The sequence below is a fragment of the Mus musculus genome, chromosome 17 (assembly GCF_000001635.26).
Source record: "Mus musculus strain C57BL/6J chromosome 17, GRCm38.p6 C57BL/6J".
NCBI lineage: Eukaryota > Metazoa > Chordata > Mammalia > Rodentia > Muridae > Mus > Mus musculus.
This window is the reverse complement of record NC_000083.6, coordinates 42,670,056-42,697,684: the sequence shown is the minus strand read 5'-3', so window position 1 is coordinate 42,697,684 and position 27,629 is coordinate 42,670,056. Positions and strand designations below refer to the sequence as shown.

The window sequence follows — 27,629 nt, the reverse complement described above, 5'->3', positions numbered from 1 at the left end:
GGAAAGGAGGGTAAAATACTTTGGTACACCTCAGATTCTCTCTGCAGCTGGAATTGCTGTGATGATTGCAGACTGACTGGTAATGGTGAATGCAGCTATATTTTGTCTCCAACAGGACTTTTCTTCTGAATTCTCTTGTCATCCAACCAAAGGGCCAAGCTAACAAATTGGGATGCACTCCTCATATGGGCGGTGAGTATGCAGGAGAGAGAAGCTAAGCATGCTTCATTTGTTTGATGTTTCTTGGATTACAATTAGAAATAAACAGTCTAGGTTCTTGTCTCGTTAATGCACAATTTTAAATTCTGGGGTTACTGAAATTTTTGTCCCGTAAAACAATAAGGCATGTCTGAGAAAACTTACGACTTGTTCTGGGTATGCTTAGGGAGGCTGAGTAGCCTCCCTCTGCTCCTTTTCTTCTCTTGTTTTCCACAGTCAGGACACCTCACATCAGGAATGTCTCTCAAATCTCCTACTGTGGTCCTTTTCCTTTCTCTGCTCTTAAAAGGTCAAAAAATCATGACTGACAATATTGGGAAGAGGCCTCATGGTGGGATGTAGGAGCTGGACAGAGTCATAGGGACTAATGCTAGAGAAACAAGTCACAGGGGAAAGTAACTTAGAGCCACATAGAGGGGCAGTGACCTTGGGTTTGGAAGAGAGCCCACTAGAGACCAACAAGGTAGAAGACAGAGGCCAACAGATTGAGGCATGTATATCCATGGGAAGACTCACAGAGATGGAAGGTACATGCAGAGAGGGTAAGATGTCTATAGGGAACCCAGAGAAATGCAGAACCCAGAAAGGATGATGTACACACAAGGCTTACCCAGAGGGCCGAGGAACAGAGAGGTGAAGAGATAGAGGCACTGTGCTATGTAAAGAGAGTTTCCCACCTCACTACTCCACACACCCAGGCTCTAGCTAGCAGCCTTTGTGGTCTTGACAGAAGCCCAAGGAAAGAAATGGTTCTTTTCTGAGAAGAGTTATATTTCAAAAGAAATGGGTCTAGTAGTGTATAACACATGCATCTTTAATCACTAGAGGAATGAGAGTTTGAGGTCATCATCAATGACACAAAAGGTTTGAGGTTAACCTGTGCTACCTGAGATCTTGTCTCACCCCCTACCCCCCAAATGAAGTAGATCATGTTAATCAAAGCAAGGCTTACAACTCAGTATCTGCAGGGAACAGAACAAGACAATTTACTGTGTCCCAAAGAAGTGTATGGGGAAGAGACTGTCCACCTGGCAGCTGGGCTCTGCCAAAGGGGCTTCTACAGAGCAAACTCAGCATGCAAGTGTGAAGCGACGTGTATATTTAAGCTGTGATTTTTCTGTTCTTGACAAGGTTGCTCATTCCTGGAATGGCAGTGCCCAAGGAAGCATGCATTTAATTCCTGTCCTCTTGCCACTGGGCACTTTGAAGGAAACTTTCCACATTGCAGCACCGATGGAGGCATGTGCAAAGCACGAAGGCCCCTCTCTTTAAGCTGTTCTGTGTTTCTAATCATGTCTTGCCCACCAACTGCAAATCTATATATGACACACTAAGCCTCCTCAAGGGACAAGAAGACAAAGTGGGACACAGCGACAGGATCTCACAGGTGCCTCTATCTTCATACTGCTGCATCACACTGATCTTCAGGGCAAGAGCTCTGCTTTTCCTAGCCAAGGTGGCCTAGGATGCCCTGTTTGGGATTCTGTAGGAGGCCCCTGAAAAAGAATCGCCAACACTTGCACTGACTCTAAGCAGCTCACCACTGGTTCTCGTTTAGAAGGCATCCATCTACCAGTACATTCTATCTTTTCAATGTCAAAGGCAGTTGATTAGATGGTCAGCCTGGCTCGAACTTGGATGCAACTTCTTTGACGGTGAACCAAGTGAAAACCATAGAGTATTTGAATCGGACATGATGCCTGTTTAAAGATGGGACAGAAGCCTGGAATTGTGAGCCACAACTCTGCTGGAATTGTGAACTGCAGCTCTGCTGTCCCTAGTCAACTCTATTGGCTTTCTTTGCTCCGTTTTCTCTCCCAGAGCATGGGGCCTCTGAGGGGCTTTCTGCTTACATTTTCAGACCCGGGAGGTTTCTGAAACCTGGATGTGGGAAAGGAAATATCATATTTCAAGTACAGTACTGTTCCAAGCTGTATGTAAACATATTCAACATTCAAAGCAGATGTCACCCAACAGAGAACAAATGCTAGTGGTGGTGATGGTGGGGTAGAAACCCTTCCCAAAGCAAGCACACTGGCAGCTGCCCCTGAAGAACCACAGGGTCTAAAGACAAAGGGGCACAGACACACGGCCCAAGCCATTCCAAGGAAGCCAGTATTATTGATGTTCTATTACAGATGGGAGGCTAGGCATGGTGGGAACTATTAGAACCCCAACACTTGGGATGCAGGGACTCAGAGAGCTGCTGTGAGTTCAAGGCCACCTTGGTTTAGTTTACAAGGTTAGTAGTAGACAGGACAAAGCTTAAGGGTAAGATCCTGCCTAATAAAGCAATCAAATACCCCTCCCATAAAATAAATAAAAACAAAACAACAAATAAAATCATAAGACACAAATGGGAAGGGAGGCTCGATCTGTGGGTGAGTAGCTAGCTCTCTTTCTCCTCCGTGTGTGTGAGAATGTATGTGTTGTTCATGTGTGGGTGGTATCTGTATATGCGTGGGTGTGCCCTAGATGTTCAGGAGTGGACATCTGGTGTCCTGCTCCACCACTCTCTGCCTTATTCTTAGACAGGGTCTCTCACTGAACCTGGAGCTAGCCTGGCAGCCAGCCAGCCCCAGTGATCATTCTGAGTCTGCTGCCACCCACGGGCTACAGACAAGCATGGTTGTCCCTGTATTTTTATGTGGTGTTGGGGGACTTGAAGTCAAGTCCTCATGGTTATACAATAAGTCCTCTTACCACTTAGCCATTTCCCCAGATCACCCATACCACAGTTAACAAATCCAAAAAGAAAACTTCCTCTAAGTAGGGAAGGCTGAGAGGGTACAGGTACAGGGAAGACCAATTAGAAGACGGGACAGGATATCCTAGCTGGGGAAGAGTTATCCTTCCAGTGGGGTTGCTTATGTTGGGACAGGGCATCCCTTACATGTGTCAGAGGCAGTTTAGCTAGCTACACGCCAGCATATCTCCTGATCACTTTAACTAAAGAAGGTGGTGTAGACCCGGTGCTGCTGGCTTTTCCTTGGTACAGACACTGCAACATCATGAAGTATCACTTGTTTACGGTCAGTGTAATGAAGTCAAGGTGGATGGTCTTGTATAGCCAAATGGGTGGAAGAATGGACATGTGTGAAGACTAAGTAATGCACAGTGTATGGATGAGAATTCGTGAGCACAGGGGGAGAGAGTGAGCACCATCATTTCTCTGTATTCCGTGTTGAGCAGATGTGTCTGGCTTGAAAGCGTTCAACTCCGGCAAACTCACTCTGTGTGACAGGAGGTGGTTTGTCACTGATCAAGGAAGGCCTGAGGATGCTCAGAGATCTACTCTGGCATTCTGGGGGTGGGGTGGGGGAATCTCTTGAAGAAGTCTAGTCCTGAATCTACATGGCAGGCATCTTGAAAGATGTCAGTGGACATGCCTAGCCTAAGTTGACTTGTGTGACACATGCAGCATGCTGTTCTGGTCAGGAAAAAAAAAATCACTTTAATTCTTTAGAATTTGGTTTCCTAATTTGTAAGTGAGGGGCAAGCTAGTCTACCTCCTATGGTTATTTTGATAATTCAAAAAGAGTGAAGTATTTATAATAGTACTTGGAAGTTGCTCATCCAGGTGTTAGTTTCTTTTATCAGAGTGCCTGTGAATACATGCACATACAGATATATACACATATACAAGTAACCAAACAACTCTAGCCTCTGGCATCAGTTTGAATGACCATCTCCTCATAGGAACAAATTCATTGACTTCTAAACAAAACCACGAAGCATCTGATTTTGTGTGTGTAACAGGGTTTCGAGCAAGGAAAACCTACTGAGGCTCATGGAGTGAGCCTGCTATCTAGGGTTGCCAACTGGAATGCAGAGTTCCGCTCTTGCGGAAGAGATCCTACCATGTGACTCCATGTGACATTCTGTGGTGTTTCCACGCCTGGTTTTACTTTTTGCCTTCTCTGAGCAGTCCTCCCTGGTTGATTCCTCAACACAGTTTCTTAGAACATTTACAAACGGTGCTCTTCTCTTACCACTAGTAGTTGCTGTGCCATATTGTTTTTTTTTTTTTGGTCTGTTTGTTTTCCTCTTTTTATTTATCAGCTATTGTTGTGAGTCTTTAGGAATTGATTGGCTTTACCTTTGATAACCACTTTGTAATGTCCTTATGCCTGCTGATAAGGCAACCACGTGACTTACACGTAGCATATGTTCAGTAAATATGTATGTCCAATAAAACTCTTTGATTACACAACCGCTTGAGACTGTTCCCCCCACCCTACCCCCCACCGTCCCAAATGGCCTGGTACTTAATGAGTGAGCTACATAGAACTGACCCATTTCTACAAATGCTGCTTCCTTGACCTGCATTACCATAAGTTATGTAAAACAAGTTCCTCTTGCTTCGTTCTCTTTGTTCACCTTCCCACCCTGCTCCACTATAACTTCTAAGTGGGGAGTTACAGTAGCCCTTGGAAGAAGGCTTGCAGAGAAGAAACATCAGAATTAGAATATGTGGGACTCTGGTGGTGAGGAGATCCATTTAAACTGAAGCTAGGTCAAGTGAAATTCTCTGCAGGTGGACACTACTTTCTGGCTCGTCATTACCCATTGGCATGGAGAGGCTGCAAAAGAAGTTCTCATCTCATTCCTTAGAAATAACAGAATAAGTAAATACAGCTGTCAAGACAGCTCAATGGGTAAAGGTTCTTGTCATTTTGGCCAGCCTGATGACCTGAGTTTGATCCCAGGGTCCTGTGATTTTTGCAAGTCATTCTCCGACTTCCACATGTGCCTTGGCACCCAGGCACACAATTGAATAAGAAGACAGATAAATTAAAAAAAAAGAAAGAATGAGCCACAAATCCCTCTGGCGCCAAAGTAGAGACTAGCTCATAATTTCCTGGCCACTTTCTCAGTATGGTTTTCTCCAAATTCATAGTTACAGGTAAAATGCAACAATAGTCCTTTAAAACCATAAACAATGGTGGCACAAGTTTGCATGTTGTCACCCCTGTTCTAATTACACCAGAGAAGATACAACACAGACTCTCCTGTGATCATCTGAGATAAAGATGAAGAACCGAAGGGCAAACAAGTGACTCACTTTAATGGATTCACTTCAGACAAGAGAAACCTGTAATTTCTCTTAGGCGTGCTTGACAGACCCACTGTGGGGGTGAATCACAGCCTTACACAATCCTCGAAGCTGTGGGCTGCTTTGCAGTGGCCAGATTGGCTTCTCATTACAGGCAGTTGCTTCTCACCCGGGCCTTCGGGACTTCCTTTTCAAAAGATGGAGTCGGGCTGCTATCACTGAAGGGGGCTGAAGGGTTTCAGCGCCGAGACGTGATGGTGAGGCACCATCGTAGGGAGTTCAATGCTGACTTTCCTGCTAGGTGACTATCGGTCTCTGGGCTGCTAGATCTACTTCCTGGATGCGTGAGTACATGGCCCATGGTATTAGCCTTTCCTAAAATAAGGAGCTGATTGTTTTCTGCACCTGTTCCAGAACGGGGTAGATATGTGGTTGGGCTAGAGTTTTCTGGAGTACTTGACTCTGTAGTGTCTCCTCCTTAATGCTTTTTCAAACTTGACTAACCTCAAAGTTAGAATGTCTATTTGATATTTGTTTTTCTTCATGGAGTCATCTGCCAGGCTAGAATTGCTCACTCCTCGGAGTGAAAACATCAAACGCCCTGTCAGGCAACCGAACTTACTGCCTCTGCACTGACTTCATGCCAGATAACTTTCAGTTCTCTTCCTTTAGCTGGAATGCAAAGCTTGAACATTCTGTTTTCTTCCTCTCGTTAACCTGCCAAATTGTCTTTAAAGCAAGGTAAAGGAAAACACTACTTCCTGTTACTGCTGCAAACCCTTCCTAAAGCATCACTCTGGTGTGAGTGGTCAGTGTGGGCTGCTTGCAGGCCTGTGCTCTGGATGCAGGAGACTTAGACTCTTGATTCATTGGGTGTTATTATTTTTTGGCTATATGTTTAGGGGCAGTACTCCGGTGAGTTTCCTCCATAGAACAGAGATATCACCAGCACTATTAATTACGTTATAATTATTAAAGTATTAAGATAGTGGGCGCAATGAAAATGCCTTTCAACTCTGAACTTTTGTGATTCTTGGGAGCCACCAGCATTGGAATCCAGCTACAAAGCAATGGGGGCAAATCATTTAAAATAAGCAAGAAGAGATGGGTCTGATTCTGTTCTAGTAGTTCTCTGTAGATGCCTTTCCACCAAGGCTCCACACCTCATCCATGCTGAAAGAGAACCACTAAGTCAGTAAAAGTGAGCCTGTAGATTCAATGACTGAGGTCAAGATAGAAACAACTTACTTAGCCATCCGATGTTATAATCAAAGTTGCAATTACACGAGTAGAGTAAAATATACAGTTATTGAATTAGGCTTAGGTGAGTGCATGTGCACACACACACACACACACACAGACAGAGACAGACAGACACACACACACCCCTCACTCTTGAATTCCTCATTCTCCAGTTAACCTTTCTGAATTAGTCATTCCCATAAGACAGTAGGATGGATTAAGGAGTATGAAGCCAGTTGTCTACACAAGCAGGAATGTGTGCCCCTCTCACCCTGTGTACATCCCTGGAGAGGAGAGAACAGACAAGTGAGAGCTCACGTAGTAGTTCTTCACCACGGTCTACAGGACAATTCTTGGCCTGACCTTTTCTTATTTTCCTTGGGAGCCCGATGCTGGCTCTCACCTGGCGTGTTGAGACGTGTGAGGAGCACCTCCATGTGTGTGACTCATCCTGTAGCTTCACCCAGCAAGTGACAGGAGCGCGTTCCAGGACCCAGACAGACTGGTTATCGTTTGGAATTACATCTCACTCAGAAACTGGGTTCTGTGTACAGAGAGCATAGAACAAATAGAACAAATAGGAGGAAGTGTTGAGGAACACAGGGCTCTTCTGGTCTTTTCAGAGGGTCAGGGTTTCATGATCCTTATCTTAAAATGGAGATAGCGCAGAGACACATGCATATTAATGGCACTGCCTTCTCATCCTGTTTCGATTCCCTCCCCTCCCTTCCCTTCCCCTCCCTTTTCTTCTTTCCTTTCTTTCTTCCTTCCTTCCCCTATATCTCTTCCTGAATGATGAAACTTCATGGAACTTCTTCCGTCTTCCCTCCCTCCCTCCCTCCCTCCCTCCCTCCCTCCCTCCCTCCCTCTCTCCCCCCCTCTAATCCAGGGTCAGAAAGTGCAACAAAAGTGGAGGCCCATTGAAAGGGAGAACATTTCTAGCAAACGTGTTGAGAGTTTCATATGGCGGGACCTTCTGTGTCTGTGTGTTCCACTCCCACATCTTTAATCAGAGATAGAAAAACTGCATGGGGAGAGCTTTGTTATTGTCATTGCTATTTCCTAAACCCCATGGAATAACAACCATTTACAAAGCATTTGGGATGGCCTAACATGAGGGAGAGGTTTTGTGCAAATGTTTATGCCATTTTCTAAAAAAGACCTAAGTATGCCAGGATGTTGGTGTCTGAAGGTTACTGAGGGAAAATAACAAATTTCTTGAATAAAATTTCTTTCAAGAAATGTTATTCAAGAAGCTCATTTGCTTCTTGAGGACAAGGGAGTTTCCTCGTGATCTTAGAGCCAAAATTACAGTTTCTGGGCAAAACTCTTCATTCACCCATTCAATCTGCAACATCATCCATTCACTCATTCATTTATCCAATGAGTGTTCTGCTATGAATGGACGCTGACTTGGCTGAGGATAGAGAAAGATCAGATGTCTACCTCTGGACTAATAGCAACTCAATTTATTTATTTATTTTTCTTTTAGTTGTGACTCGCTTTCTCTCAGGTTCTTTTGACCCATTGTGATTAGTGCTCAGCTGTGGAGGGTGCACAATGTCAGGACAGTAAATTGGTTGGGAGGGAGGGGTAGTTATTTAGATATTCCACTTGGGGCTGGCTAGTGGATTTAGCTGCATTTTCCCCCATAAGCCTTTGTTATTTTCTTTCTGTAATCACTAGGTTACACCAGGGAGCCTGGCTGCCAAATGCAGGTTAGAATTGCTGTTTATTATTTGGTGAGAAGCAAAAGTGGATGGCAGAGGGCAATTCACGCTTCTGTCAGGGCGTGCAGAGAGAAGCATGGTCCTCTGGAGGGAAGGAAAGACCTGGGGTGCTCTTCAATTACTTTTATACTTCCTGAGAAACTGCTATGCTGGGTGGCTCAGCTGCTTTTATTGCTGAAATTAGTACCTTGTTCTATTCACTCCGGGAATAAGGTGTGGATCTGCCCTCACTGTGAGGCTAGTATAGAAATCAGAGAGAGGTTCTTTGTAAGCTACAAGTAGATTGTTATTTGCGTCATGCCACAGATGACCTCAAACTGGAGTTCATTGGTATCTTGTTTATGCTTCAGTTTTCATTTCTGAGTCTGTTCTTCTTTCTTGCGTTTTTCCAGAGCTTTGGTGTGAGAGATGCAAGTGCCTCCCATGAACATACATATCAGGCTAGGGCTAGGGCTAGGGCTAGGGCTAGGGCTAGGGCTAGGGCTAGGGCTAGGGCTAGGGCTAGGGCTAGGGCTAGGGTTAGGTTAAAGATGCACACAACCTTGAGACAAGCCGAACATATCGCTGAACAGAGCTGAGCATCATATGTGTGCAGCAACATTTAGTATTCACATAAGGTAAGGCCCGATGCTCAGTCGTCACTGAGAATTTCCAAACCAGCCAGCCAGGTGACACGGCCTTGTGTCTAAAGGCTGCATTTTGCTGACATGTGATTTGCTCTTTTGAACTGTTTACTTCAATGGTTGCATTTTCAACTGTTGTAGTACTTAGATTTTTCTTTTAAATAACTTATTAAGAGATAACCTACAGCCTATAAGACGGCGCTAAGGACTGGGGACGTAGCTTGTTTAGTGCAGCTGTAGAAACATTTCAGTTTGGAGTCATGCAAAAGATAAGGTTCATTGTAAATGTTATACATTTGTCATGTGTTCATTTAGGGTGTGTGTGTGTGTGTGTGTGTGTGTGCACGTGCACGCATGTCACAGTGTGCATGCGATGTCAGAGAACTCCTTTGTGGAGTGGTTTCTTCTTTCCTTTCTTTACATGGGTGCTGGTGATCCAATGAGATCATCAAGCTTGGAAAGATGGGCCTTTATCTGCTAAGCCGTCTCACCAGCTCTTAATTCACTTTATGTATTTATCAATAGTCAATCTAAGAAGGTATAAAGTGTAAGTAAATCTGAGTGCTCTTCCACCCCACTGCCTAAAATATTGACCTCTGGTTGCGCGCTTTGTGGAAAACACTTCTTTTTGTCTTTTAATTCCTAATTTTACAGCTCATTCACTGTTTTACAGGGAGGTAGATCCCACGCAATTCTTTCTTTCAAGACCTGAAACAAACTCCATGAAGACCAAACTGAAAGCATTCATCCTTGCCAGCCAGACTAGGAAAAATTAGAATGCTATGGTTCTTGTTGCATGGTAGCTTTCAAGTTCTCTCTTTCAATATTTAATGCAACTGAAAAACTTAGCATGTAATTATAATACCAAATGGTACTCCACTGCATGTCTCAGACTACAACAGCACGAATGATTGAGACCAGTCAGTTATTGTGCTGAGCTCAAAGCTTATATATTTACACACACACACAGACACACACACACACACACACACACACACACACACACACACACACACACACATACACACACAATCTGATGCTTACATTTTTCTTAGCTGGCAGGAATATAGAACACATATCATTGTCTCTCAGTGTTTCTCAAAGAGCTTAATGATTTTTTTCTACTAGATCCATTGTTGCCCCCAATACTCTTAAGAGCTCCGTGAAACTCCCCAACTTTTGGGGAGCCCATAAATCACATCACAACATCACTGTGCCTAAGTTTCTTTCAGCAAGGTCAATCTCTGTCCTTCCCTCCCTCGTCCCCTCCCTCTCTCTTTTTCCTCCTCTTCATTCTCATTCTCTCCCTCTTTCCCTCCCTTTCTCATTCTTTCTCTCCCTCCTTCCCTCCCTCCCTATCCCCCTCCCTCCTTTTCTCCCTTCCTCTCTCTCTCCCTTACTATTTCCTTCCCTCCTTCATTCTTTCTCTCCCTGGTTCCCTGCCTCCCTCTCTTTCCCTTTTCCCTTCTTCATTTTCCTTCTCTCTCTTTCCATCCCTCCCTCCCCCCTCATTCTTTCTCTCCTTCCTTCCCTGTCTCCCTCCCTCCTTTTCTCCATTCCTCCCTCTCTCCCTTACTATCTCCTTCCCTCCTTCATTCTTTCTCACCCTGCTTCCCTGCCTCCCTCTCTCTCCCTTTTCCCTTCTTCATTTTCCTTCTCTCTCTTTCTACCCCTCCCTCCCTATCCCTCATTCTTTCTCTCCCCCCTTCCCTCCCTTTACTCCTCCACCCTCCTCTTTCATTCTCATCTTTTTCTGTCTTTCTCTATCCCTCTCTTCCTTTCTCTCTCCCTCCTTCCTTTCTTCTGTTGACAGGATCATTCCACATAACCCAGAATAGCCTCAAACTCACAATCCTCCTGCTTCAGCCACCCCTGTATCAGGAATACAGGTGTACACCACCATGCCTAGCAAGCATGGTTAGCTTTCAGCAAAATTCCTATACAGAGTAGGGAAAGCAGCCCTTGTCTTGATGCCTCAGATGCCAGTGCTGCGATCTGCAAATGTTTCTTTGAGCATTTCACCTATGTGCACATTTCTCATTTATTTTTCTACTGGAAGAGACTTTGTTTAATCTTCAGAATTTGTTCTACACATGTGGTCCTGAGTGAGAGCATCTTTTATCTCTAATACCCATACCCTGGGAGGCAGATTTCAGAATAGCCACAAGGAAGAGTAAAGAGGAAGGATTAAAAATGACCATGTCAGTGTAGGGAAACCCTGACAATGGCAATCAACCTGACAGACACAGAACTGTCTTCTTTTACCTGACAGAGGTAATGTGTTAGAAGCTTAGGAATTTGCTATAGTGGGTCACAACCAGTGCTTGAGATGATTCCCAGTAGACTAAAGTAGCCCACAAAATAAACATACTGGATATATCAGGGTACATGGCAGCACGCATGTGCGTGCATGTGTGTGTGTATGTATGCATGTGTGTGTGTATAAATGTTTTTGTACAAAATGTTTAAACCAAAATATTACTTTTTCAGTTTTGTATTAGAAATCTGTAGGCATATTTATATTTGTATATGCATACTGACTCTTAATGTATGCTGTTTCTTTGTGTCATGATAACAAAATCTGAAAGTCAGAGGTGTGTCTGTGAAATGTGTGGGCACTTTGGGATGACTGAGACATGTTATTCTGGGATTCTGTGTCTAGGTGGTTGACATTACCACAGTGTCTACCCTGGCATCGCTCAGCACACCACGCACCAGTCGGACTCTGGGGCTTGTTTCCATCTACATTCTAAGATGGAGAATTCTGCACATGAATCCTGTACATCCAATACCACTGCCCTTGCAGATCCATTGCTACTCCCCTGCTGCTGTTCCTCCTGTTTTTTCAGACTTTATTTTAATTTTTTCTTTTTCTTTTCTTTAATTTTTTTTTTTTTTTTTTTTTTTTTGGTTTTTTTGAGACAGGGTTTCTCTGTATAGCCCTGGCTGTCCTGGAACTCACTTTGTAGACCAAGCTGGCCCTCCTGTCTCTGCCTCCCGAGTGCTGGGATTAAAGGCATGTGCCACCACACCCAGCTTTAATTTTTTCTTTTATTGGGAGTAGTTTTTTTCCCCCCTCACATAATGTATCCTGATTATGGTTTCTGCCCTCTCTATTCTTCTCAGTTCTTCCTCACCTTCCCTCCCATCCAGATCCATCTCTCTGTCTCCCAGTAGAAAATAAACAGGCTTCTAAGGCTTTTTTATGAAAATAAAATAAAAGATAAAATCAAATATAATAAGGTAAAAAAAAGCCCCTAACACATTGGAATTGGACAAAATGAATCAATGGGATGAAAGGATCCCAAGAGAAGGTATGAGAATCAGAGACCCTCTTGTTCACACACTCGGAGTCCATTAAGAACACTAAGCTGGAAGCCATGACATATACACAGAGCACCTGGCACAGAGCCTTGCAGGTATTTCAGGCCGTGTATGCCACCTCAGTCACCGTGAGACTGTATGAGCTCTGGTCATGTTGATTTAGAAAGCCTTGTTTTCTTGGTATTCTCCATCCACTCTGTTTCTTAATGGAGAGATTCTCTTTAGGACTGGGGGTTACATGGTCTTTCACTCTTTGCATAATGTCTGTCTGTGTATCTCTGTATTTGTTCCCATAGCGGCAGGAGAAAGCTTCTCTGATGAGCAAGGCACTGATCTATAAGTGTATCAGAATGGCATTAGACGCCATTTTACTGCTACTTTTTTTTTTTTTTTTAAAGAACTGTAGCACTTAATTTTACCCTAGGTTCCTGGGCTTTCTAGTCTCAGGTTTTTGGTCCCCAAGACATGTTGGCTATGATTCCATCTTGTGACGTGGGCCACAAGTCAAATCAGAGATTGGTTGGTTACTTCCACAAGCTTTGTGCCCCCATGCCCTAGCAGATCTTGCAGGCAGTTTATAGCTAGACTGGTGTTTATGTTTCTCTTTTGATAGCATGCAGCATATACAATCTTCCTGTGCCAAAGACACTATCCTGTTGTAGGGGTAAAGATTCTATGTAGACAACAGCTCTACTTCTGCATGCTCAGTGAGTTGTGCAGGTGTTGTCTTCAGCAGTGGGACTTGCTGTCAGTTTGTGGACAGCAACCTATAGTCTTGGCAACAACTTGGGTTTGAAGATTCCCATGGGATCCCTTTGGCCAACAATACAATTAGATGTAACCCAATGTCAGTACTGGAAGCTTTATTTGGTGACAAAAGATGCCCAGTTGGGGCTCTGTCTCACCAGTTATTTGGTGATTTCATTTAGGTCACCTGCATATTTGTATCTACTTTAGGATGCTTCAACTGTTTCCACACTAGCCTTCAGTCAACCCCTCATTTTAGTTGTCTCTCTCCATATTCTCTTCATCATTCCCTTCTCCCTTCCAAATCCCCTCTTCACCTACCTAGCATCTCCACATCCATCCATAACTATCTATTCTATTTCCCTTTGCTAAGGTTTATCTGTCCACCCTAGTTTCTTACTCTACACCTAGCCTCTGAAGTTCTCTAGATTGTGGTTTGTTTATTATTGACTTAGCAGTTAATATCTACATATATATGAATACATAAAATATTTGTCTTTCTGAGTTTGAGATAGTTCACTCAGGATAATTTTTTTCTAGTTCTATTTACATGTGAATTTCATGATTTGATTATTTTTAATGGCCAAGTAATAGTCCATTGTGCAAATTATCCATTCTTCTGGTGAGAGACATCTAGTTGGCCTTTTTTTTTTTTTTCAATTTCTGGCTATTATGAAGAGAGCAGTAATGAACATGGTTGAGCAAGTGTCTCTGGTAGGATGAAACATACTTTGAGTATTTGCCCAAGAGTGGTATAGCTGGATCTTGAAGTTGATTGATTCCCATCTTCCTGAGGAACCGCCACACTTATTTCCATAGTGGTTGGTTAAGTTTTCAGTCCCATCAACGATGAATGAGTGTTCTCTTTACTCCACATTCTCGCCGGCGTGAGCTATCACTTGTTTTTATTGATATTAGCCATTGATATTTATTGATATTAGCCATTCGGTTGGGTGTAAGATGAAATTGCAAAGTAGTTTTGGCCTGCATTTCTCTGATAGCTAAGGGAAACATTTCTTAGATTGCTTCTCAGCCATTTGGATTTCCTAATTTGAGAATCCTCTGTTTTTAGCTGTTCCCCATTTTTAATTGTGTTGTTTTCCTATCTAATTTCTTGAGTTCTTTATATATTTTGGACCCGTATGCGCATGTACACATACACTCCCTCTGAAGGAAGATGAAATTTTGTAACTTGTTTAGGAGCCTACGGCCGGGATCTGGGACTGAGAACAAAGCAGAACAGCCCCCAGGCAGGCCAAGGCGGGGCTGTTGTTAAAGCATTCCTAAGAACAGCTTGGCTGTAAAGATGAAAAGGTATTCAAGGACAAATGGGGCTACATTATCTAAGCTAGCACCATTTGGCTGGAATCACCCCTCAATCCGGGGACAGGCAAGGCCATCTTATCTAAAGTCCACACCATCTGGCGGGAACCTCCTGTCTCTCCCTTACCTCTTGGCGCCGAGTAAAGTCATATAAATCAACTGGTTGTTAGATAAGTCCCAAGCCCACCGGAACAAAGCTCTGATGCCCCTTTTCTGCTGACATGTAATCTTTCTGTTAATGAATCAATCCTGTGCCTTTTGTCAAAATTCCTTGTATTCCCAACCTTTTGCTTCTTTAAAAGCCCCTAGCTTCCGAGTCTTGTGGTCGACTCCCCTGCCTCCTGCGTGAGGCACGTGTCGACCCAGAGCTCTGCCAAATAAACCTCATGCGTCTTGCAACAAGAGAGGATTCTTGTGTTCGTGGGTGCTCCCTGTTCTTGGATTAGAGCGGGGTCCCTAAATTTGGGGTCCTACACCTCAATTGGATGTGTAGTTGGTAAAAATATCCTTTCTTAGTTTGTAGGCTGCTGCTTTGTCTGAATGACAGTGTCCTTTGCCATGTAGAAGCTTTTCAGTTTCATTAAGTCCCATTCATTAATTGTTGATCTTAGTGCCTGTGCTAACAGTGTTACTTTTAGAAAGTCATATTCTGTGACAATGAGTTCAAGGCTATTCCCCATTTTTCTCTTCTATCAGGTTCAGTATATGGTTTTATGCTTTGTCTTTGATCCATTTGGAGTTGAGTTTTGTGAATGGTGATAGGTATGGATCTTTTTGGATTCATCTACATGCGGACATTCAGTTTGACCAACATCATCTGCTGAAGATGCTGTCTTTTCCCCCTCAGTATCTATTCCTGTCTGTTTTATAAAAAAAAAAATCAGGTATCCATAGGTGTGTCTGGGTCTTCAATTCAATTCTACTGATTGTTGTGTCTGTTTTTGTGCTAACCCCATGCTGATTTTATGACATACTGTAGTGTAACTCAAAATTGTGGATGATGACCCCTCCTGCTGTTCTATTGTTATTTAGGGTTGTTTTAACTCTTATTTATTTATTTATTTATTTATTTATTTATTTATTTATTTATTTATGTGTGTGTGTGTTTTCATATGAAACTGAAAATTGTCTTTTCTAGATCTGTGAAGAATTGTGTTTGAGTTTGGATGGGGATTCCACTGACTCTGCAGATTCCTTTTGGTAGGATGGCCATTTTTTACCATTTGAATTCTACCCATCCATGAGCCTGGGGGAATCTTCTGATTTCTTCTTCAATTTCTTTCTTCAATGTCTTAAAGTTTTTAATCACACAAGTCAGACTTGCTTTTCAAGATGATGTTATAAGTCAAAGTACTTTCTCCTTTTCCTGATTTGGAATTTTAAATTCCAAGAATATGGAAACCTATCTCTAAGTATCTGAGATCTCTTTCCATCGATGGCTCCCAGGATTCCTAAAAACCTGTGTTGGGTTCAGTCTCCACAGGCTACTGTGGTTTGAGTTTGAGACCAGATTACTGGGTTTTGTCAGTTCCCAGGCTACAGACTGCCTCAAGAGCACCAATGGATCAGAATTGCATCAGAGCATAAGGCTCCAATACTTGCCAAGAACTTGGTTCTACCCAGCCTTGCAGTATGTGCGTGATCTTATTCCTGTCTTGTCTTGACTGTAGTCCCTACAGCATCCTTTAGGGAAAGGACGGTCAGTAGAGTAGTTTGAATGAGAATGTCTCTACCACCTCCATTGGCTACAATATTTGAACACTTGGTCTCCGGTTAGTGGCACAATTTAGGGAGGTTTAGGTAGGTGTGGCCTTGATGGTGGAAGTATGTCACTGGTTTTGAGTGTTTATAGGAACTCTACTTCTGGTTAACTCTTTGCTTCATGCTTGCAATTGAGATATGAGATTCCAGCTTCCTGTTCCTATTCCAGTGCTAGATGCTTGTTGCCACACCTCTCTGTCATGATAGACTTATCCCTATGAAACTGTAAACCCAGCTAAATTCCTTCTTCTGTTGCCTTGGCCATTATGTTTTATCCTCAACAGAAACATTATGTTTTATCCTTTATCAACAACAGAAAGGTAACTAATCCATAAAGTCTGTTTTATTTTTATTCTCTCATATCTGGTACAGATTCTGGCAAATAGGCTAAATGATGGTTGGTAGGATGAATCTATGCTACCTTAAAAAAATGAATGGGAAAACAGGCTAGGTAAGGTCAGCTTATAAATAGAAGATGGGAAAGTGGAACCCAGTTCTGTCTCCCAAATCTGTTTCCCAGGCTGGTTTTGCTCTTCTATGTCTGCACCTCCAAGAGAAAAATTATAAGGAAAACTTTCTGAAGGTAAGGAGTCTAAATTGCCTCATGAAAGTGTTACGGTAAAACTTCAAAGCTGTGATAGTACTTTGTTGAGGATATGACTTTGAAAGATTGCTAAGGAAAAGGCAAGAAATGCAGACATGGCCACAGAAGAGATAACGAATTGCTGGGGCTTTCAGTCTGTCTGTACAGTAGCGTCTTCACTGACTAGAGAGAATCCCAGCACTTGATCTAGTAGCAGATTAGTCTGTGCTTTAATTTACCTCAAGCTTTATCTCTCCAAGTTACTAGAGGTCTTGTGTACAGTAGTTGGTTAGCGCTCTCCCTCTCTCCCTCTCTGTCTCCCTCTCTCCCTCTCTTCCTCTCTCCCTTTCTTTTCCCCTCTCCTTCCCCCCTCTCTCTCTGTGTATACCCCCACCCCCAACACACACTCTCTCTCACTAATCTGGGACTGGCTGATTTGCTAGACTGGCTGGCTTGTAAGCCTTCTGGTGGTAGGGGATTACAGGTGTGACTAAGCCGTCTTCCCAGACTGCCTAGGAAATCTGATAAATATTACTTTAAAGAAATCTGTGGAGGGAGAGGATACTTCTGGTTTCCATCTGTGCCGGGAGCTGACCCTATGCCACAGCCCTCCATACCCAAATACCACCGGGAGAGAGCTGGTCTCCCAGGAGTGCTGACCACCACTTCTCAAATTCCTAGCCTAAGAGGGACCTGTCCAGAGCCATCAGGACACAGGAACCAAGGAACATCGAGGGACAGAATCCTCCAAGTTTCTGTCTGCACCCTGGAGGTGACCCTGTGCCACAGCTCTCCATACCCAAATTCCTCATGGAGAGAACTGGTCTCCCAGGAATACTAACACAGAGGCTTGCAGGAGGGACAAGCCACAGTCAGAGACAGTAACACCACCTAACACCAGAGATAACCAGAAGGCAAGAGGCAAGGGCAAGAACATAAACAACAGAAACCAAGGCTAGTTGACATCATCAGAACCCAGTTCTCCCACCACAGTGAGAGTTGGATACCTCAACACACCAGAAAAGCAAGACTCTGATTTAAAGTTATATCTCATGCTGATGATAAAGGACTTTAAGAAGGACATAAATAACTCCCTTAAAAAAAATACAGGAGAACACAGGTAAACAGGGAAAGGCCCTTAAAGAGGAAACACAGAAATCCCTTAAAGTATTACAGGAAAACACAACCAAACTGGTGAAGGAATCGAACAAAACCATCCTGGATCTAAAAATGGAAATAGAAACAATAAAGAAGTCATAAAAGGAGACAACCCTAGAGATAGAAAACCTAGGAAAGAGATCAGGAGTGATAGACGCAAGCATCACCAAGAGAATACAAGAGATAGAAGAAAGAATCTCAGGTGCAGACGATACCAGAGAAAACATTGACACAACAGTCAAAGAAAATGCAAAATGCAAAAAGCTCTTAACCAGAAATACCCAGGAAATCCAGGACATAATGAGAAGACCAAACCTAAGGATAATAGGTATAGAAGAGAGTGAAGATTCCCAACTTAAAGGACCAGTAAATATCTTCAACAAAATTATAGAAGAAAACTTCCCTAACCTAAAGAAAGAGATGCCCATAAACATACAAGAAGCCTACAGAAATCCAAATAGACTGGACCAGAAAAGAAATTCCTCCAGTCACATAATAGTTAAAACACCAAATGCACAAAACAAAGAAAGAATATTAAAAGCAGTAAGGGAAAAAGATTATGTAACATACAAAGGCAGACCTATCAGAATTACACCAGACTTCTCACCAAAGACTATGAAAGCTTGAAGATCCTGGGCAGATGTCATACAGACCCTAAGAGAACACAAATGCCAGCTCAGGCTACTATACCCAGCAAAACTCTCAATTACCATAGATGGAGAAACCAATTTATTCCTAACAAAACCAAATTTACACAATATTTCTCCACAAATCCAGCCCTACAAAGGATAATAGAAGGAAAACGCCAACACAAGGAGGGAAATATACCCTAGAAAAAGCAAGAAAGTAATCTTCTTTCAACAAACCCAAAAGAAAATAGCCACACAAACATAAAAACAACATCAAAAATAACAAGAACTATAACTTTTAAAGTATTATTTACTTTTTAAAAAATTAGATATTTTCTTTATTTACATTTCAAATGTTATCCCCTTTCCTTGTTTCCCCTCCAAAAATCTCCTATGCTGTCCCCACGCCCCTGCTCTCCAACTCTTGCTTCCTGGCTCTGGCATTCCCATAGACTGGGGCATAGAGCCTTCACAGGACCAAGGGCCACTCCTCTCATTGATGACTGACTAGTCCATCCTCTGCTACATATGCAGCTAGAGCCATGAAAACAACCATGTATTTTCTTTGATTGGTGGTTTAGTCCCAGAGAGCTCTGGGGTTGGTTACTGGTTAGATCATATTGTTGTTCCTCCTAGGGGGCTGCAAATGCCTCCAGCTCCTTGGGTACTTTCTCTAGCTCCTTCATTGGGGACCCTGTGCTCTGTCTAATGGATAACTATGAGCATCCACTTCTGTATTAGTCAGGCACTGGCAAAGCCTCTCAGGAGACAGCTATATCAGGCTCCTGTCAGCAAGCTCTTGTTGGTATCTGCCATAGTGTCTGGGTTTGAGGTTGTTTATGGGATTGATCCCCAGTGGGGCAGTCACTATATGGTCATATTATTTACTTTTATTGACAGCCCATCTTCTTTTGTTCCTACTATTCAAATGCAGGATATAAGACCTTCTCTACTCATATGATACTACTTTTTTTTTCTAGGTAAAGCTCTTGCAAGCCATATTCTTGTAACACCCTTCATATTTCCAAAACCATCAGCCTCTGCATTCTTAATACTTTGCACAAAAGGAGCTACTACAATACTCAATGTTAAAGAAATTGTTTATATAAAAATTTAAGTAATTCACAACCTTGACACCACCTACCCATATAGTGCTGTATAACTGAATACAGCATGTATGTTATGGCTGAATAGGCTGGTGTAAAAACCTAACAGTGTAAAACCTAACAGTGAGCACAGGAATTATCCCTGACTCTTTTGCCTACTTGTGAGAACATTTTTCTCTTACTGGGTTGTCTTGCCTAGCGTTCATGTGACAATCTTATTGTAGCTTGTTGGGCTGTTTGATTGATTTCCCTGGGAGTCCAGCTCTTTTCAGAGGGGTGGCAGCCGGGGTGTGAATCTGGGAAAGAACAGGGATGGTCATGGTGGAAGGATGGTGGTCAGGATGTAATATGAGAGAAGAATAAAAAAAAAATCACGAATTCTACTGCATCAGCAAAAACTACACATTGTTGTACACATTACCCAATATGTTCATTATTACAATTATATGAAAAAAGTAATAAATAAATAAATAAATCTGTGGAGTAAGTAACAGGGACTGGAGCTTTGCTGAGCATGCATTTTTTTTTTCCTGGATGCTTTTATTGTCTGCTGCAGTAGAAAGATCATTGCAAGAGAGAAGTTTTTTTCCATTGATTGATTGATTGATTGATTGATTGATTGACTTTACATCCTGGTTGCAGCACACACACCCAGTCCCCCCTCTCAAGCCCTTCCCTCATCCCCTCCCTTTCTCTTCTGAGAATGGGGAGGTCTCCTGGGTATCACCCCACCCTGGAGCATCATGTCATTGCAGGACTAGGAACATCCTCTTCCACCGAGGCCAGATAAGGAGGCCCAGTTAGGAGAAAGGGATCCACAAGCAGGCAACAGATTCAGGGATAGCCCCCTCCCTGGTAAACCACCCCCCCCCATGCATTTGTTGAGATTGCAAATCAGAGTGATTCCTCTCCTAAGGGGTGCTGCTTTAAACTGTGCCCTAGTTTGCTTTCTATTGTTTTGATAAATGTTCTGGACAAAAGCAACAAGAGGAGGGAAAGGTTTATCTGCCTTTCACTTCTCAACCACAGTCCACCATGAAGGGAAGCTTGGGTAGGGATGAAAGACAAGAAGAGGAAATGAAGCAGAGGCCATGGAGGAACGTTGATTTCTGGCTTTCTCTCAGTGGCTCACTCAGCCTGCTTCCTTATACAGCCTGGGATCTTCCCAGGGGTGGAGCCATTCACAGTGGCCCGGGACCTCTTATATCAATCACCAATCATGAAAACACCCATAGACCTGTCCATTGGCCAACCCGATGGAGTAATTTTCTCAGTTGACGTTCCTGTTCCCCAGGACTCTGGCCACACCAGTGTGTCTCTCTGGTGCATTTAGAAGGTGGCTCACCATGCTGTGTGCTGAGTAGTCCAAGTGAGTTTGTCATCCTCAGCTGGATCTACCTTCTTCCTTTTCTGTTGCAGGTTAAGATCTCCATGTGTGAAAAATGAAGCCCTGGATTGCCATGGTTTGCTGTTTAGTATTTTTTCTGACAACAGAATGTTCTCATTCCAAACCCAAGACTCACAGAAAAGTAAGTTTGATCTCTCCCTGTGTGATCCCAAGAGAAATCCCTCAGTGTCCCTTAGATGTCTAGATATCTTAATGTGCCAATTAAAATACATTTTCATATGATCATAACTTGACTCTTGCTGATGGTAATTTTCAAAAGAAGTGTCAACAAAATGAAACAAAACAAAACAAAACCAAAAGCAGCAAATGTTAAGAGGTGACAGGAAATGGTCCAGAAGGCAACAGTTCACTGTGGCTACCACTCTGCAAGTCACAGAGATCCAGGTAGTTGTCCAGAGGAGAAACATCTAAGCTGTCAGCAGAACAATTTAGATTCAGATCTTACTTTAGGCCTTGCTGGTTCTGAGAGTTGTTTTGCTTTATCATGTGTAACTTTTATTTTTATTATCATATCCAAGTTTATACTTCAAGGTAATACTTATACTCCTTTACTTGTATAACAGATTCATGATTTGATTATTATTGTAACCCAATGAACATTCTACGTTTTTATTCCTTTCATCCCTCTAAGGATGTATTCATAGTACCCGGGGTTTCTCCTTAGCTCTACTCCATCCATGCCGTAAGATGGGCAGAGACTTGATAGTGTAATTGCCATTTCTGTGTTCCCTCAGCATCCTTAAAACTACAAGAGATATACCCTATCCACTAACTTGACCTTCCCAGCTCTAGTGATTTCCAGGTTAGCCATTATTAGGGATTAGTGTGTCCTCACCTGTGACCTTCCTAGCAAAGTCCCTCAGAAGCATCACTCGATTGCCACAGTTTCCTTCCTAGTCTTGAATGCCTTCCCTCTTTCTGCTTACATGGAACCTCTAAATTGTGCCGAGAGAGAACATCTCACAGTACATTGTTCTGGGATTTTATATTTTTCAGGATGAAGATAAATTTCAAATATCTCTACAGAAGCATGAGTTTAGACCAAGACAGGGTATGTATAACTACACAATAGTCTTCATTCCTTTGGAAATGGGACAAGAAAAGAGGGAGATGAATGTTGCAAGCATATCTCCAGCGCCTCAGGCTTTCTTTCTTTCTTTCTTTCTTTCTTTCTTTCTTTCTTTCTTTCTTTCTTTCTTTCTTTCTTTCTCTCTCTCTCTCTCTCTCTCTCTCTCTCTCTCTCTTTCTTCCTTTCTTTCTTTCTCTCTCTCTCTTTTTTCTTTGTATTTTGTTTTTGTTTTTCGAGACAGGGTTTCTCTCTATAGCCTTGGCTATCCTGGAACTCACTTTGTAGACCAGGCTGGCCTCGAACTCAGAAATCCGCCTGCCTCTGCCTCCTGAGTGCTGGGATTAAAGGCGTGCGCCGGCCTCAGGCTTTCTAATGCAATAATAATGTCTCATAAATTCTCAGTGTTTACCAGCATTGATAGATTTTCTTTCCTCATATAACCATTCAAGCAAATCAACAAATATTCATAATGCTCTAAAATAGTGGACAAATTTCCATTTAGGAACTTAAAAGGGAAATAAGTTCGTTAAACTCAAAACAGGACAAGAGGACACTGTTCGTTCCTTTGAGGGTATATTCAGGGTTCTTAAATGTACAAGACACACTTGTGCTGTGAGCTCTGGCAAAGCAACACAAAGTGATTTGACAGTGGGAAGACTGGTTACACTCCTGAAGTAGAGGAATGAGAACATTATCATTACTAACATTGTGATATCATGTTGGTTGACCCAGACATTTTGGGTCATTGTATTCTCCATGGTCAGGTTTAAGTCTACTGGCCAATCTATCTATAGAAATGTGGTCTTGAGAAGGGAAGGGAGACAGAAAGGAAGCTAACAATTGCTAGGTATTTAAACATTAACTGTTGTGTGACATGTTGCCCCATTACACATTGGCAACAGCACCATCTCCAACCAATGGATGAAGAAATTAAGTACTATTCTAGTTTCTGTACTTGCCAAAATAAGTATCCTGGGTAGATGTTAAGGAAAAAATACAAACCTACTTACTTCCTTTGCTAGGAAGTGGAGTTATACCTAGAGCTGTCCAGGTTATAAACATGGTGGTACTCCTTCATTCTCTATGAATTGTTTTGCCATTTTTATTGATTTCAACACTGTAATATCTTTCAATACTATCCCGTCTTCTTGACTTCCTTTACTTTTTTCTTTTGAGGCAGACTTTGGCTATTTCACTTGACACTTAAACGTACTATGTAGCCCAGGTTGGCCTTGAACTCAGGGCTATTCTGTTGATTTTTCTCTCCCAAGTACTGAAATTGCAAGGGTGCATCACTATGTGGGGCTCTCACCTACCTCTTTCTGTCTTATGAGCACTGTGCTTTGGAAGTTCTTCTAGAAGTACTTCAAAGGCTTCATCACTTAATTCTGAAGTTTATAGCCCATGCTGACCCATGAGCCAAGTAGACACACCACAAGTTTTATCAGAACATGGCAATGCCTACTCACTTCCCTTTTGTCTTTAGTTGCTTTCACGATAAAAATGATTGTTGAAGGAGATGACCCAGAGACCAAGAGCAAGAAAGAGATTACTCTGCAGGTACTAGAGAAATTGTGATGTGGTTCAGAGGTCTGGGTGCTTTTCCAGAGGACCCGTATTCCTTTAGAATGGTAGCTCAGTACTAATTCAGTATTCATGATGACTATCTAGAAAGTAACTTCAATGAATAATGACGAGTGACTGTGCCTAGAGGATAATTAAGATTATGAGCATTCCCTCCATCTTACCTACCAGCTCTATTTGTATAGCTCTATACAGAAAAGTTCAAGGATGCTTACGCCGTGCACCTATCAATTCTCTTTTAGTCACAAATGCAATCATGTTTTCTGTTGAGCACTGGTATTAGTTATCATTTGTTGCTTTGATAAAACACCACGACTTACGGCAACTTCTGAAAGAGAGTGTGAGTGTAGAAATAGTCTCCTGTGCACTGTGTAAAAGCATTCACTGTCAATAAAAAGCTGATTGGCCAGTGAAGGAAGTTGGAAGGTGGGAGTTCCAACAGAGAGAGCGAGAGAGGAGAGGAGAGGAGAGGAGAGAAGCGAAGCGAAGCGAAGAGAAGCGAAGAGAAGCGAAGAGAAACGAAGAGAAGCGAAGAGAAGCGAAGAGAAGCGAAGAGAAGAGAAGAGAAGAGAAGAGAAGAGAAGAGAAGAGAAGAGAAGAGAAGAGAAGAGAAGAGAGATTGGGAGAAAGGGGGTAGGATTCTGGTACAGACAGTGCAAACTTGGCCTTGGAATGGTGATGGAGAGACAGCAGCAAAAAACTGAGTATCAGGAAACCATCTATGTGGCAGAACTTAAAATAGAATAATGGGGTGATTAACTAATGAGCTAGTCGGGTAACAGCCAAAGCTTTTGGCCTAAGTATCTGTAAATATATTTGAGTCTTTGAGACATTATTCCGGGAGCAGGAGCTGGAAAGAAAAACATGAGCATACAGAAAACATACAACTACAAGAGAACATTTATTTTGGCTTTTGGTTCCAGGGAGAGAGTCCATAATGGTGGTGGAGGTATGGTAGCAGACAACCAGACCTCTCAGGGACCAGAGAAGTTACATTTTCAACCAGAGAGGGCAACATAGAATTGGGGTGAGGCTATGCACTCTCAATGCCTGCCCTCCATGACACAATTTCTCCAGTAACACTTAGCATCCTAAATATTCCATAATGTCCCCAAACAGTGCAACCAATGGAGGAGCAAGTGTTCAAATACACGAGCTCATTGGGGGACTTTCTCTCTTGAACCACTGTCATATAAAAAGCTCTCATGCTCTTCCCATCATCTCTTCCTCTCCTGCCATGGGAGGGGGTTCTCAATAGGGGTTTGGAACACACTGAGGTCCCTCTTTCTGCTTCCTGCTCACTCTGTCTGGACACTAGCTTCGCCTTCGACCACACAGCTTTTTCTTGTCTCCGAGAAGGCAATTTGATAAAGTCCCAGAATGAACAAGAGGCATTCGTCAGAGTGTGGAAATGGTAATTTGACCTCTGACTTGCTGTTTTTTTTCTTCCTTTTTTCTTTTCTTCCTGTTTTCAGGTAAATGTGATGGACTGTGCAGCTCTTCTTCCAGCTGTAACCAGAGCTGTCCTTGGAACTTCCGTGGAGAAATCGTATTCACATGTAATCAAAACAAATGGCAAAAAACAATCGAAACATGCACAAGTCTCTCTGTGGACACCTTGTTTCAGGTGATGCTCTGGTGTTTTCCTAGTGACAGGAGCTAACCCTTCCAGAATTGGGGGCAGGTGCTCTTTCATTTTCATCTGAGACAGTAAGTCTCAGGCTTGGGCTTGTCGAAAGCTACCTGGTGGCTTGCACCTGCCTCATGCCATCTTCCTTTACGCACACTCTGATGTCTCTCTCCTGACATTCTTCCTATTCCTCTCATAAAGAATAAGTTCCGGACTTGGGTGAGAAGTTCAGTGGAGAAATGAGATTGTGCCAAAACCTTGGAAACGAGAGGTTAAACAGATCTAGTATCAGTTACTTAAACTACGTGCAAATGATGGCTCAGAACTGTCAGCATAGCTTTATGGGTGCATTTATATGCCTCTTGTTTTAGTTAATCAACTAAATATGCCTTGGATTAAATTAAACATGACTTCTTTTCTAATGCTTCCAGTCCTTTAACTAAAACAGAACACAGAAGGAATAAAAATTCAATGGCGCCTACTTGCCTCAATTATGATAAAAATCTTTCTCATATACTTCTCCTCTGCATCCAGTTTTTTCTCTTTCTCTCCAATCCCACTGAAGGACACGGATCACTACCCTTTTGTGTTTAACAGTGGCTTTATGAAAGGATTGTGGATGGTGTGGCTTTCACCACATAGGCAATCACGGTGAAGTCCCTGTAACTGCAGAGATAGGCATGAAGGAATGGAAGTGCTTGCTTATTCAAAGTCACTTCTGAAGGAGTATAGGTAAAAATAACAGGAAATGGTCAACTAACTTACAATTGGGAAAATGTCTTTTTTTTTTTTTTAAGTTGCAATTCTTTCATATGTGGCTTTGAATAGCTACAAATAACTTTCCTTTCCCAAATAACTTTCCTTTCAAATTCCACCTGGATCTTCCTTCCCCCACTTCTGTAGAATTTGTCTTAAAGGTCTGGGGAGACGGTTCAGTGGGTAAAGTGCTTGCCATGCCAGTAACCATGAGGGTGTAGTTTCAGAACCCAGAACCTCTGTTAATGCCCTGTGTGCCTGTAGCTCCAGTGTTGGGGAGATCCCTGTGTTTGCTACTCAGCCAGTGCCGCAGACCCTTTTGGTCCCTGTCTGCGTAGAATGAGTCTCTGGTTGAAGGTGGACAAGGAGTCGGCGAAATGAATGACAGACAGATCAACATGAGAGGTTGTGTAGAATCTGAATGTAATGTCAAGTTGAGCATCAAAACGTTTTATACAGAAGAATAACAAGAAACCAGGAGAGATATATCCACCAAGTTACAGTGACACAAAACATAAGGAATGTATACATCAGAAGATGGCGGGGACCAGGTGCTGCTGTTTACCTCTAAGAAGCAGCCAGGTGTAATGCTAGGCTATTGTTAAACCCACCACCAGGGGTTCTAGTGAAGAAATCTGTCTCAGAGGGATTCCCTAACTCTCTCATGGTAAACCCACCTATTCACTAGGCCATTGTGTATTCCCTTGTCTGGGTAAAACTGGCTATTGTCCCAAGTAAACACTCTGCAGACCAGCCCTGAGGTGTAATACCTAATTAGTTTCACCCTCTCTAATAGAAGTAAATTTGAATGTTACTGAATAGATAACCTTCTCACTGAATTCCTACTGAATTCCAAGTTTGTCAGCTTCAGGGATTTTCTAGGATGTTGGAACACTGGTGAAGGCTTAGCTATGTCAGAATTCAAACTTTAAAGGCACTTATAATAAAATAATACTAAAAGAGAGCACGTGGATCCATACACCAGACTAACACGGGGATAGGGTATGAGTATACGGGTTATGACAATCCCTGGTTGCAGGAGGTTGAGTTTTCTTGAAACTCTTTGCCTCGTGAGTGCTTTCAGGCTTCTCAGCCTGCCAAGCAGACTTCACTGGAGCGTGCATAGCCAGCCAGCATAGAAAACCAATGAACTCCAAGTTCATTGAGAGACCCTCATCTTAAAAATCAAAGAGCTGGAAAGATGGCTCAGAGGTTAAGAAATCTTACTGCCCTTTCAGAGGCCCAGGTTTTGGTTCCCAGCATCCAGGTCGGAAGGCCCACAACTGCTTGTAAATCTAGCTCTAAAGAAAGCCAGTCTTCTCTTTTGGCCTCCCAGGTACCTGTGCTGATATGCACCTAGCCACACAGAGATGTACATAGGTATACATAATTAAAAATAAAATAAATCTTAAAAATTATAATTTTTTTATGTGGAGAAGTTGAATGAGGAACAAATCTGATGTTGACTCTTGATGTTCGTATGTGCGTATACAGGTGAGGGTAATCTCCACCTTATAACGTATATACACAAGAACATGTGCATATATTCATAACACTAGTGCATGCACACATCCACCCACACACCCACCTACACCCACACTAACACTTCAGTTTTAATCATTATTCTGAAAGCAAATTCTAAAGAGGGTCACTAGTCTGATCTCTGGGAATTTTGGTGATA

General features: G+C 42.6%; 2 protein-coding genes across 6 annotated transcripts in view; both read left to right on the top strand.

Annotated features, from left to right (window-relative positions):
- Positions 1-3,657, top strand: part of Adgrf2 (adhesion G protein-coupled receptor F2) — a 49,726-nt gene extending 46,069 nt beyond the window's left edge. The window contains exons 9-10 of the mRNA XM_017317565.1: positions 116-192; positions 1,351-3,657. Of these exons, the coding sequence (XP_017173054.1) occupies positions 116-163 (48 nt within the window). The 3' untranslated portion in view covers positions 164-192; positions 1,351-3,657. The remainder of the gene's footprint in view (positions 1-115; positions 193-1,350) is intronic.
- The window catches only part of Adgrf4 (adhesion G protein-coupled receptor F4), a 41,362-nt gene continuing 13,848 nt past the window's right edge, over positions 116-27,629 (top strand). The window contains exons 1-4 of one of the 5 annotated variants that reach the window (XM_017317725.2): positions 116-192; positions 20,921-21,030; positions 21,906-21,960; positions 25,038-25,189. In XM_017317725.2, coding sequence (XP_017173214.1) covers positions 20,944-21,030; positions 21,906-21,960; positions 25,038-25,189 — 294 coding nt within the window. In that variant the 5' untranslated portion in view covers positions 116-192; positions 20,921-20,943. Of the gene's footprint in view, positions 193-5,400; positions 5,620-20,920; positions 21,031-21,905; positions 21,961-25,037; positions 25,190-27,629 lie in introns of those variants that run through there. The other 4 variants (NM_001289500.1, NM_001289499.1, NM_001289501.1 and 1 more) reach the window with 4 other exon arrangements.